The sequence below is a fragment of the Girardinichthys multiradiatus genome, chromosome 10 (genome assembly GCF_021462225.1).
Source record: "Girardinichthys multiradiatus isolate DD_20200921_A chromosome 10, DD_fGirMul_XY1, whole genome shotgun sequence".
In the NCBI taxonomy this organism is placed as follows: Eukaryota; Metazoa; Chordata; class Actinopteri; order Cyprinodontiformes; family Goodeidae; genus Girardinichthys; species Girardinichthys multiradiatus.
The window spans coordinates 2,463,396-2,477,008 of NC_061803.1; the positions used below are offsets into that span (position 1 = coordinate 2,463,396).

The 13,613-nt window shown below is 41.1% G+C and overlaps 1 protein-coding gene across 1 annotated transcript; it reads right to left on the reverse strand.

The window, feature by feature from the left end:
- Nucleotides 1–164: 164 nt before the first annotated feature.
- Nucleotides 165–13,381, reverse strand: LOC124875390 (gastrula zinc finger protein XlCGF57.1-like). Its single transcript, XM_047377527.1, has 2 exons — nt 13,109–13,381; nt 165–2,560 (listed from the first exon to the last, which is right to left on the reverse strand). Exons 1-2 carry the CDS (start codon nt 13,248–13,250, stop codon nt 1,278–1,280), a joined length of 1,425 nt encoding a protein of 474 aa, XP_047233483.1. The 5' UTR covers nt 13,251–13,381; the 3' UTR covers nt 165–1,277.
- Between the last annotated feature and the right edge of the window lie 232 nt (nt 13,382–13,613).

Here is a 13,613-nt window from a genome sequence, read left to right on the forward strand (position 1 = left end):
TTCCTTCAGACCGGTAAAACTGCTCGACTCGGCATCATAGAGACAGGATCTCTGCTGGGAACTCTCTAGAACAGTTTGCTTCTGTCGACCTCAGAGAGAAAAGTCAAGTAACGCTTGTACCTTAATTACGACCGTTGATGAATGAATACCGGATACAAAAACAGCAATTAATTCCTACTTAACTTAGTGCCTATGATCACGTGATCGTATGACACTCTTGGATCGAGTTTAAAGAGTTATGTCTGTTTACCCGCAGAGACATTAGTGCGCCGTTTCCCTCCGTCCAGTTCTTTTGGGAACCTGCTTGAAAGAGGTCAGTCCGTTGCAAAGCGGAGTTTTTATTTGAACAGCAACGTCACGGGAAGTCCGCTGTCATTCCTGTTCCTGGCTGTGCTGGAAGTATGTTAATGCGACTTATTTTTAAAGTTCCAGAAAAGTTCCTTTCGTTTTTTAACCCATGGCTGTGGTTCCAACAGTGGCATCTTATATTTTTATTTGTGAACGCTCATGATACAGAATCAAATCACATAAACCAGAATTACAATCTGTTGGGGATTAAACCCTGGTGTCCTGTGTGACAGATAGGGACAATTATTGACAGTGACAAAAAAACAGCAACGCTCCAAAATGTATTCATTTGGAAAATTACATCTAATTGCAGTCTGATCACCCTCTCCTGACAGATTTCTGGGGAGTATTTGAGCTCCAAAATCTCCAAACACCTCCACAAATGGACACTATTTCTGACACTTTGCTTGTTCCGGGTCTCAGCTAAGCAGTTGAACAAACCCAGGGTTAGTTCAAAAACCTTGCTACCAAGCAGGGTTGTTTCACAGATTGAGGGCACTGGTGTCATTTTCACTGTTTTTGACCACTCTTCTAGGTGGAATTGGTGGAGTTGATCTAAATTCACTGGTTTCATGTGACAGACCCAACCTCCACAAACTTTTAGATCAGGGATCTGAGAAGGCCATTTCACACTCTTAGTCTTAGCCCGTTTTATCTATTAATGAGAAAGATTACATAGGGTTCTCCTCATTTCAAACATCTGGCCCAAACTCTCACCTTCAAGGGAAATTAAACTGGAACACCAGTATAACTGCCTTCAGTGAAGAGAGCTAAAAAAAAAAACATCAATTCTGTAAGCTAAAATATTTTAAAACTAAAACATAAAAATTAACCATTAGAAAAATGCTAAAACTAACAAATGAAAACTGTTGTTCTTAATGAAAGAGCAAGGACATTTACAGCCAACTGTAGCTGGCCAGTTTGAGCATTCAGACCTCAGTTATTTTCCCTCCAGTGTGGATTTTCATGTGTCTGTTTAAATGTTGTTTTCGGCTAAATCTTTGTCCACATAGATCACAACAGAAAGGTTTCTGTCCAGTGTGGATTATCATGTGTCTGTTTAAACTTCGTTCTTCAGTAAACCTTTTTCCACAAAGACCACAACAGAAAGGTTTCTGTCCAGTGTGGATTATCATATGTCTGTTTAAACTTCCTTTTAAAGTAAATCTTTTCCCACACACCTCACAAAAGAAAGGTTTCTGTCCAGTGTGGATTATCATGTGGCTTTTTAAAGTTCCTTTTAAAGTAAATCTTTGTCCACATAGATCACAACAGAAAAGTTTCTGTCCAGTGTGGATTGTCATGTGTCTTTTTAAAGTTGCTTTTAAAGTAAATCTTTGTCCACATAGATCACAACTGAAAGGTTTCTGTCCAGTGTGGATTATCGTGTGTCTTTTTAAACGTCCTTTTAAAGTAAATCTTTTTCCACATAGATCACAACTGAAAGGTTTCTGTCCAGTGTGGATTATCATGTGTCTTTTTAAACGTCCTTTTAAAGTAAATCTTTTTCCACATAGATCACAACAGAAAGGTTTCTGCCCAGTGTGAATTATTTTGTGTGTGTTTAAACTTTGTTTTCTAGCAAATGTTTTACCACAGTCTTCACAGGTAAAATTCACTCCTGTCTGGACTTTCCTTGGTGATTTCACATTTTTCTCATCTACGACACATTTCTCACTATACTGCGAGCCTAAAGACCCTGTTTCTGAATTAATCATTTCTTTTTGAAGAAAGCAACCATGAACAAACTTTTCTGCAAACTCAGACGAGCTAAAAGGTTTGTTGATGTTTCCATCTGATTCAGGATCTCTGCTCTCCTTCCAATGTTTCAGCTCTGAGACAGGGTGCTCTACATCAACGTCATCTTCATCCTTCTTAGTCTCTAAGGAAATGGAACCATGTCTGTGATCTTGTATCCTGATGGATTCTTCTCTGTCCATCTCTTCTGGAAGCTCTTCACCTTTAATTTTGTCTTGATAAAGCTGTGAGAGCAGAGGAGACTGTTTATCATCCTCACTCTTTATGGGAGTAGCATTGGCTGAAAACCTGATGGCATCAATCTCCTCCTTCCCATTGAGCTGCCCTCCACCCAGACTGATGTAGACTTCCTCCTGTTCCTCCTTTATGTGGTAGGGCTTTAGGTCATGTAGGTCAGCACAAGGTCTGTGGTTTACAGGAGCTTCTTCTTTAACCATCGGCATCTGCTGAACATCTGCAGGAAACATTGTAGAACGTTAGATAATTAGAAAGCTTTTTTTCTTAAAAACCTGAAATGGTACAGAGAATAAGCATTTTTAAACCATGAATAAACGGATGTCTGTTGGACCCAGCCATGGATTTCAACATTCAACTCCGGTACGAACTCTTCTGGAACTTTTCAAAATAAAGTGCATTAACCTTCTTCCAGCACAGCCAGAAAACGGGATAACTGCGGACTTCCTGTGATGCCACTACCCAAATAAAAGCACAGCTGTTGCTACATCCGCCCTCTTCCACACGGCCTTCGAAAGGGACTGCATAGGGGAGACAAGCGCGTTGATGTCTCTTTGCTGGCAAACAAGATATAAACTCTTCAACTGGCGAGTGGTGCAGCTGGTGCATGTATCCCTCTTGTGGACTGGTGGGCTGGGGCTGCTGGCGCTGTCTGGGGGGGTTGGGTGGGCTTGGCGGTGTGCTGCTCTGCTGGCTGTCGTGTCTGCGGGGGGGGATCGAGGCGTTGGGTTGGGGGATGGCGTGGTTCAATCTAAAATCTCGGACATCATTGATTCAATTGCTCCAATTAAAGTGAAAGTCGTTTCTGGGAAGAAAATGTCTCCATGGAGAAGTGCTCCACCAGTCAGAAGAGAAAAAAAGAAGTGGCAAAAAACTGAACGCAGATGGAGAAAGACTGGACTCCAGGTTCACTATATTATCTATAAAGAGAGACTATACAGATATAACCTACAACTGAAAAATGCAAGGAAATCTTTCTTTTCTGAGATCATCAGCAAAAACATTACCAATGCTGGTGCATTATTTGCCACGATCGACAGGTTAACAAACCCTCCTGTAACCGTAGCATCTGAACTCCACTCTACCAGGACCTGAAATGAATTTGTTAACTTCTTTACTGAAAAAACCCAAAAGATCAGAGAGGCAGTCAGAAGATCCACATCAACTCCAGGACCAAAGTTGTCTCCAACTAGAACTGATTTTGACAAAATTTCCCAATTTCACTACAAAATAAACTACAAAATCTTAGAAGAAATCGTACAGCAACTAAGTTCTTCTTCCTGCTGTCTCGATGTTTTACCCACAGCTTTCCTTCAGAAAGCTTTGCCTGTAATAACATCTGATTTAACACAAATAATAAACACGTCCCTTTTGTCTGGTGTTTTCCTCCAAGCCCTAAAAACAGCAATTATCAAACCTCTATTGAAAAAGAGCAACTTGGACAAGCTGCTACTACAGAACTACAGGCCTATATCAAACCTCCTCTTCATCAGTAAGATTATTGAAAAAGCTGTGTTTCAACAGTTAAACAACTTCCTAACAACGACCAACCGCTTCAATGTCTTCCAGTCAGGCTTCCTGTTCAACACAGTACAGAGACGGCTCTTGTCAAGGTGTTAAATGACATCCGTATAAATGCAGACTGTGGAAGAACCACAGTGCTGGTATTATTGGACCTTAGTGCAGCATTCGACACTGTTGATCACTCCATTTTATTAGAATGCCTGGAAAACTGGGTCGGCCTTTCTGGTACAGCACTCAACTGGTTTAAATCCTACTTGAAGGACAGGGACTTTTTTGTGTCAGTAGGTAACTTTACATCAGAGACACAAAAATCACATGTGGCATTCCCCAAGGGTCCATCTTAGGGCCCCTCCTATTCAATATCTACATGCTCCCCATAACTCAGATTTTAATAAACAACAATGTAAGTTATCATAACTATGCAGACGACACACAGCTATACGTTACGATGTCACCAGGTGACCATGAACCCATTCAAGCGCTGGGAAATGCTTAGAAGAAATCAATGCATGGATGGGCCTAAATTTTCTTCAGCTGAATCAAAACAAAACTGAAGTAATAATCTTTGGACCAAAGGAAGAGCGTTTAAAAGTTAGCACACAGCTTCAGTTAATACAGCTAGAAACCACCAGTCAGGCTGGAAACTTGGGAGTAGTGATGGACTCAGACCTGAACCTTCAGAGGAACATAAAGACAGTAACAAGGTCGACCTTCTATCACCTAAAGAACATCTCCAGTATTAAAGGACTAATGTCTCAGCAGGACCTTGAAAAACTAATTCATGCGTTCATCTTTAGTAGAATTGATTACTGCAACGGTGTCTTCACAGGTCTGCCTAAAAAGTGGATTAGACAGCTGCAGTTGATCCAGAACGCTGCTGCCCACATTCTCACTAGAACTAAGTGTTGGGACCACAGAGCCATGGGTTTTCAACACTAAAACTCTGGTACATACTTTCCTGGAACCTTTCAAAATAAAGTGCATTAACCTTCTTCCAGCACAGCCAGGAAAGGGGGTAACTGCGGACTTCCTGTGGCGCCAATACCCAAATAAAAGCCCCACCTTTCCACAAGTCTTTCTCTTCCATACGGCCTGCCAGAGGGACCGGTCAGGAGGGAACACAGCGCGCTGAATGTCTTTTGTTCGCAAAAAGACATAAATTCAACTGGATCCAAGGACCGATCACCGATCATTTGCAAAAGTTAAGTAGAATGAAATACTGTCTGTGTATCCGGTATTTTCATTCATGAACGGAAAAATTAAGGTATAAGAGTTGCTTACATTTTCTCTTCGAGGCCCCACAGAAGCAAACGGTGTTCCGAGAGAAGCCGGTGGAGAAGCTGTTTCGACAAGCCAAGTCTGGAGGAAAGACGACGGCCGCAACCGTGTTTACGGTAACGAACAGCTGGTCACCTTCTGATCGGGAGAAACTGAGGAAGTTAGCGGGAAGCTAACCTTTGTTCACAGAACAAACGCACCTTCGGATCGGAAGAAACTGAAGAAGTTAGCGGGAAGCTAACTCTTTGTTCACAGAACAAACGCACCTTCGGATCGGAAGAAACTGAAGAAGTTAGCGGGAAGCTAACTCTTTGTTCACGACGGATATCTTCTTCAAACTTCGCCTTGGGACAACATTCCCTCAACAGGTTCAGAGGTTCGGTTTTGGGCAGATTAACAGATTGGTTTAGGATGAAATGATCTAAACGTTTTCATGTTATGAAGTTTGTTTTGTGGAACTCAGCTATCTTGGTGCTAGCATGCTACCTGTAGCACACAGGCCGGTTCGTGTTCTTTGTATGTTTTGAAGCTAAGATAAACTTTATTAAAAGGGTGGTTTTAACCAGAACATTGCTCATAACGCGCCGTCAGCGCTTATGCATTTTAACCCTGGTATTTTAAAGGTATGTGTTGATTCTGGCGCTAAGCTATCTCTAGCTTAGCACTTTAGCTAGCTTCTTTGTTAGCCCAACGGCCAGCCGGTAAGAACACGTGTGCTAGCATTAAGGCTAGTCAACAGAAAGGTTGTTAGTTTTCAAGCTAGTGAATAATAGTCCCCGAACATCATTTGCTAGAGTTGATAACTAAGTAAACACCATTAAGCCCCATTTCTCCAGAAAGATTTGGCTCTTTTCCAAAATACTCAATAATATTTCTTCAAATATTATTTTAATAAATGAAGGCAGTTAATTAGACACCGTTGAGAATTAGTCATCCAGGAGGTTGGTTTTATTCAGCAGATCATTATTTAAAACATTATTTTATTAAAATAATATTTAATCTGATCTTGCATTGTGAACGGTTGTCTAAACGGTTGCTGATAATTTTCTAAGTTAGTTCCAAAACTAACTTAACTTCACTTCCAGATTCTTCAAGATAATCCTTGGTTCTCAAACATAAACATTGCATGGTAATGTTGCATCACTCTTTTTGGTCATGATTTCTAATCATCTTTAATCAACTTGTTTATATTGTACATAGTCCATTAGTCTTCATTATTCTTTAATTCTGCTTGGTAGTTTAGTTGGATTGTTTTAGCAAAGTAAAGAGTTTGTTGATTGAAATATGTTTGACTTTGAGTTGACTTATTTTTGTTAATAAATTCTTGAATTTTAAGAAATAGTGTGAATTCATTCCATGTGTGCAGAGTTTATGCTGTTCAATAATGCCAGAGCGCGTCTCACACCTTTCTATTCTGTCCTAATACCATCGCCTTACTGGGCTGGTATTCACAGGACAATCCTTAACAGACCGGAATATTATTTAGTAAAATATTAATAATAAAATATTAATATTAAATATTAAATAATATTCTCAGATTCATATTTACAACATAAGAAAGTGGAGCACATCGGCCCGGTTTTAAAGTCCCTACACTGGCTCCCTGTAGCTCAGAGAATAGAGTTTAAAATACTTCTGTTGGTCTATAAATCACTGAATGGCTTAGCACCAAAATACATTACAGACTTGTTGTCAGTGTATCAACCACCCAGACCTCTCAGGTCTTCTGGCTCAAATCTACTCTGCATACCCAGAACCAGAACCAGAACCAAACATGGAGAAGCAGCTTTTATTTCTTATGCTCCACTAATCTGGAATAAACTTCCAGAAAACTGTAAAAGCGCCGAAACCCTAAGTTGCTTTAAATCAAGATTAAAAACGTATTTGTATAGAGCGGCCTTTGACTGGGCCATCTAAACATTATTAGTAAAGTTTTCAGTCCAATTTTCCTTTCCATCATTCTATTCTCTTTTTTTTAATTACCTCTGTTTTTTGATTTTCTGCATCATTGTAATGTTTTTCCTTAAGTACAGCGCCTTGAGTGCCTTGTTAATGAAAAGCACTATATAAATAAACATGACTTATCTCATGCCGCCTGATGAATTTATCTATTAGAAGCATATATATAGTAAAGAGAATTGGCCCAAGTACTGAACCCTGTGGTACTCCACAATTAACCCTGGAGTTTACAGATGATTTATCATTTACATGAACAAACTGGAATCTGTCAGACAGATAAGATTTAAACCAGCCTAGCGCTGTTCCCCTGATCCCTACAGCATATTCCAGCCTTTCTAAGAGAATATTATGGTCGACTGGATCAAATGCATCACTGAGATCTAACAGAACCAGAACAGACACAAGTCCATTATCTGAAGCCATAAGAATATCATTAGTGACATTCAGCAGAGCTGTTTCAGTGCTATGATGAGCTCTGAAACCTGACTGAAACTCTTCAAACAGGTCATTGCTGTATAAATGCTCACACATTTGATTAGCAACTATCAATTTTATTTAAAAAGAATCCCATAAGACAAAATGTGGGTAGGTTTGCTAATGTTTTGATCAAAGCCAATTGAGTCTAAGATAGCATTAAACGCTTTATTTAAACTATCACTTTCAGTGTCAACATGAATGTTAAAATCCCCCACTATAATAACTTTATCTGTATTTAACACTAAATCAGATAAAAGGTCTGAAAACTGATCTAAAAATTGAGAGTAAGGACCTGGTGGACGGTACAAAACAACAAACAGAAGTGGTTTTAGTGCTTTGCAATTTGGATGAGGAAAACTAAGGATTAAATATTCAAAAGAGTTGTAGCTATTGATTGGTCTGGGACTAATCAATAAATTGGACTGAAAGATGGTTGCTACTCCTCCTCCTCGCCCAGTATTTCGAGGAATGTGAAAATTTAAATAATTAGTTGGAGTTGACTCATTTATAGTAACATAATCCTCTTGCTGCAGCCAGGTTTCTGTGAGGCAAAATAAATCAATCTGATTGTCACAAATCAGGTCACTAACTAGCAATGTCTTTGAAGAGAGAGATCTTATGTTCAGTAAGCCACATTTAATTGTTTTATTTTTCTTTTTAGTCTGAGTTGTCTTTATTTTTATGAGATCTTTTAGATTATTTTTTTATTTATTTAATTTTGGCCGTGGGCGAGACACTGTCTTAATAGGGTAATGGGTGGGTAGCAGTACAGAAGCTGCAGAGAGGAGTGTTAAACTACGACCCTGTTCCTGGTCTGAACCCTGGGTTGTCAGAGGTTTGGAGAACTAATAAATTCGGTCAGATTCCTAGAAAGAAGAGCAGCTCCATCCAAAGTGGGATGGATGCCGTCTCTCCGGATCAGACCAAGTTTTCTCCAAAATGTTCGCCAGTTATCAATGTAACCCACATTGTTTTCTGGACACCACCTAGACAGCCAGCGGTTGAATGACAGCATGCAGCTAAACATGTCGTCACTGGTCAGATCAGGAAGGGGACCAGAGAAAATTATGGAGTCCGACATTGTTTTAGCAAACTTACACACCGAAGCAACACTAACTATGGTGACCTCCGATTGACGTAACCGGGTGTCATTACCGCCAGCGTGAATAACAATCTTACTGTATTTAAGCTGATCCTTAGCCAGCAGTTTCAGGTATGATTTGATGTCGCCCGTTCTGGCCCCTGGCAGACATATGACTATGGTCGCTGGTGTCTCTAGGGCCACGTTTCTGACTATGGAGCTGCTAATTACCAGAGTTGGCTTCTCAGCGGGTGTGTTGCTGAGCGGGGAAAATCTGTTAGAAACGCAGACGGGTTGGTGGTGACCTGTGGGCTGGGATCTAGGACTATACTTTCTACGTACCGTCACCCAGCCGGCCTGAGGTGCCAGCTGTGCGGGCTCTGGTGGAGGACTGCTACGGGGAGCTACCCTCGATGTCTCAGCGCTGGCTAAGGGGCCTCGGCTATCTGCTGGTTTTTCAACAACGCGGAGCCGGGCCTCCAATTCCGACACCCTCGCTTCCAAAACTACAAAAATACTACATTTATTACACGTACCATTATCACTAAAGGAGGCAGAGGAGTAACTGAACATCTGACACAGAGAGCAGGAGAGAGGAGGAGACTCAGAGAGAGAAACAGCAGAACGGGTAGCCATGACGGAGCTAACGCTAAGCTAACAACCCCTTACCACTACAAGAGAAATCGTGTAAAACACGGAGAGTCCCCAAACGTTAAATGCAACAACAGAGAACATGCGTTTTAACGTCAATCAAGAGAGCCTTCACAGACCAAACAATCCACCGGGTGCAACAATGAAAACAGGAAGTGACGAATACGCCTAGCTAAAGAGATATTTCAAGAAAACACTTTTTTAAGGACAGTGCAACTGAGACCTTTAACCAGGCTTACTCTTCCATTTTTATTTTGTCCTGTAACTCAGTAAATGAGCTGGTAGATAACTCCTATTCTAAGGTGTCAGACATCAGTGATTCCATTGCTCCCATTAAGGAGAAGTTAAAAAAAAGAGTGGCAAAAGACTGGTTCACCCCAGGTTCACTATGAGATTTATAAAGAGATATTTTACAGATATAACTTTAAAAATGCAATTTCTTTTCTGAAATCATCAACAAAAACATTAATAATGCTCGTGCCTTGTTTGCTACAATCGACAGTTAAACAAACCCTCCTGTGTCTCTAGCATCTGAACTCCATTCCAACAAGACCTGTAATGAATTTGCTATCTTCTTTAATGAGAAAATTCAGAATATTAGTGGAGGACTCTATACATTAATATCAAGTCCAGCACCAATGCTGTGTCCAACCAAATCAAATTTTGACAAAATGATACAATTCTACCAAATCAACAACAAAAACTTAAAAGAAATTGTACATCAACTAAGTTGCTCCTCCTGCTGTCTCGATATTTTACCCACAGCTTACTTTAGGAATGTCTTGCCTGTCATGGAGTCTGATTTGATTCAAATAATAAACTCATCCATGTTGTTTCCCCAGCCCATAAAATGGCAACTATATGCCCACTGTTAAAAAAAGAAGAAGAATCTGGACAAGTTGCTAATGCAAAATTACAGCCCCATCTCAAATCTCCTGTTTATCAATAGGATTGTTGCAAAAGTTGTGTTTCAACATTTAAATACCTTCTTAACAATGACCACTTTGACTTCATTTTATATATATATATATATATATATATATATATATATATATATACACATACACACTGCTCAAAAAAATAAAGGGAACCCTCAAATAACACATCCTAGATCTGAATGAATGAAATATTCTCATTAAATACTTTGTTCTGTACAAAGTTGAATCTGCTGACAACAAAATTACACAAAAACCATCAATGGAAATCAAATTTATTAACCAATGAAGGCCTGGATTTGGAGTCACACACAACATTAAAGTGGAAAAACTCACTGCAGGCTGATCCAACTTTGATATAATGTCCTTAAAACAAGTCAAAATGAGGCTCAGTATTGTGTGTGGCCTCCACGTGTCTGTATGACCTCCCTACAACACCTGGACATGCTCCTGATGATACGGTGGATGGTCTCCTGAGGGATCTCCTCCCAGACCTGGACTAAAGCATCCACCAACTCCTGGACAGTCTGTGGTGCAACATGACGTTGGTGGATGGAGCGAGACATGATGTTCCAGATGTGCTTAATCAGATTCAGGTCTGGGGAACGGGCGGGCCAGTCCATAACTTCAATGTCTTCATCTTGCAGGAACTGCTGACACACTCCAGCCACATGAGGTCTAGCATTGTCCTGCATTAGGAGGAACCCAGGGCCAACCGGACCAGCATATGGTCTCACAAGGGGTCTGAGGATCTCATCTCGGTAACTAATGGCAGTCAGGCTACCTCTAGTGAGCACATGGAGGACCGTGCAGCCCTCCAAAGAAATGCCACCCCACACCATTACTGACCCACTGCCAAACCGGTCATGCTGAAGGATGTTGCAGGCAGCAGATCTCTCTCCACGGTGTCTCCAGACTCTGTCACGTCTGTCACATGTGCTCAGTGTGAACCTGCTTTCATCTGTGAAGAGCACAGGGCGCCAGTGGCGAATTTACCAATCCTGGTGTTCTCTGGCAAATGCCAAGCGTCCTGCACGGTCTTGGGCTGTGAGCACAACCCCCATTTGTGGACGTCGGGCCCTCATACCATCCTCATGGAGTCGGTTTCTAACCGTTTGTGCAGACACATGCACATTTGTGGCCTGCTGGAGGTCATTGTGCAGGACTCTGGCAGTGCTCCTCCTGTTCCTCCTTGCACAAAGACGGAGGTAGTGGTCCTGCTGCTGGGTTGTTGTCCTCCTACGGCCTCCTCCACGTCTCCTGGTGTACTGGCCTGTCTCCTGGTAGCGCCTCCAGGTTCTGGACACTACGCTGACAGACACAGCAAACCTTCTTGCCACAGCTGGCATTGATGTGCCATCCTGGATGAGCTGCACTACCTGAGCCACTTGTGTGGGTGGTAGAGTCCGTCTCATGCTACCACGAGTGTGAAAGCACCACCAACATTCAAAAGTGACCAAAACATCAGCCAGAAAGCATCGGTACTGAGAAGTGGTCTGTGGTCCCCACCTGCAGAACCACTCCTTTATTGAGTGTCTTGCTAAACACCAAAGATTTCCCCCTGTTGTCTTTTCCATTTGGACAACAGCTATGAAATTAATTGTCAATCAGTGTTGCTTCCTAAGTGGACAGTTTGATTTCACTGAAGTTTGATTCACTTGGAGTTATATTGTGTTGTTCAAGTGTTCCCTTTATTTTTTTGAGCAGTGTATATATAATTAATTAGCATTTTATTGCATGACATAGGCATTTGATCCCCTACCAACCAGTAAGAATCCCGGCTTTCACAGGTCTGTTAGTTCTTCTCTAAGAAGCCCTCCTGTTCTCCACTCATTACCTGTGTTAACTGCACCTGTTTGAACATGTTATCTGTATAAAGACACCTGTCCTCACACTCAAACTTCAACCTCTCCATGATGGCCAACACCAGAGAGCTGTGTAAGGACATCAGGGATAAAATAGCAGATCTGCACAAGGCTGGGATGGGCTACAGGAAAATAGCCAAGCAGCTTGCTGAGAAGGCAACAACTGCTGGTGAAATTATAAGAAAGTGGAAGAAGTTAAAGATGACAATCAATCTCCTCAGTCTGGGGCTCCATGGAAGATCTCACCTCGTGGAGCATCAATGATCATGAAGAAGGTGAGGATCAGCCCTTGAACTACACAGCAGGACCCCACAGACCAAAATCCTAGGGGAAACGCTGAAGCATATTTAATATTTTCCCCTTCAAGAAATGTTTTTGGACAAAAATGGCATTAAAATAAAGAAACGATTTTTAAGTCTATATCTATAGATAGGTTTGAAGTTGTTGAAAGCAGTGAAAAGAATGAATTAATGAATACATCAGTATTTAATTGAATGGCTCAGAAATCAAACGATGACGTCACATTATTTATACATTGAGTGACAGCACTTTAGTCCAATGGTGACACGGAGTAAATTAGTAGGCAGTATTGCAAGCTAAAAGGAAACGAGGCAGATTAACTGAAAGTAGCAGGAACGTTATGTTTGAGCTTTCTCAGCTTCCTTAGTTCTTGTGCTGCGCAAGCGCAGAACTACAGAAACAGATATAGTCAAAGACCCAATATGTCTAAACCCCTCATTCTCGTATGAAAACGAGCAACAACTTATTTTTGCAGCCTCTTTCATTAACACAATTAAGCTTAATTAGTTTCTAAGCAAACTTCGATTTATGTCGAAGCTCAACTTACCATTAACAAAATGGCGGACGCGGGTCGTTTCTACCGAGTAACGACGTGTTTACTGTTTTACGTCTATAGGGTACATTTGGGCTTTAAGAAGCTAAACCATTAATCACCTAATAATGTTCTGAAGCCATAACTGACCAGAAAACGTACAAACCTAATCTGTGCAGCAGAACTTTGGGGTTAAAATCAGCCTCCAGGATGTTGTTCCGCAGCTGATCTTCTTTGTCCTCTTCAGCCGTTTGGGAAATCTCTCCCACTGCTGCACTCTGCCACCGTTTGAGCTGCTGTCTCCTCATCTTTGTTGTTGTTCTCTTTAAATGATCCTTTAACAGTTACTGAGCGGTTAGAGATCAGCTTCGATCCAAACCCAGCGAAGAATTTCTTCTTCTTCTCCTTCTTCGCTGTTGGCAAACACCAATTTGGTGCATTACTGCGACCAACCGGTGAGGAGTGTGAATCAGGACGCTTCAAAAGAAATATGACCTGATCAACTCTGGGATGCATATGTGCACTGTCTGTTACTGAATTATAAATGAACGTTTTATCTCTGTGTTTTCTCTCTAATGAAGTTAAATCAACAACAGCATCAGGTAAAATCCAGGGTGGTATTATCATTAGTGGCACTGATATCTAAATTATTTATTTCTAACGCCTTTGCT

What these genes read in the sequence shown, in the direction of transcription:
- LOC124875390 (XM_047377527.1), bottom strand. Translation starts at nt 13,250, where the DNA reads ATGAGGAGACAGCAGCTCAAACGGTGGCAGAGTGCAGCAGTGGGAGAG. An exon ending in AGTTCTGCTGCACAGATTAG is followed by an intron (nt 2,561 to 13,108) that starts GTTTGTACGTTT and finishes TGTTTCCTGCAG; the next exon opens with ATGTTCAGCAGATGCCGATG.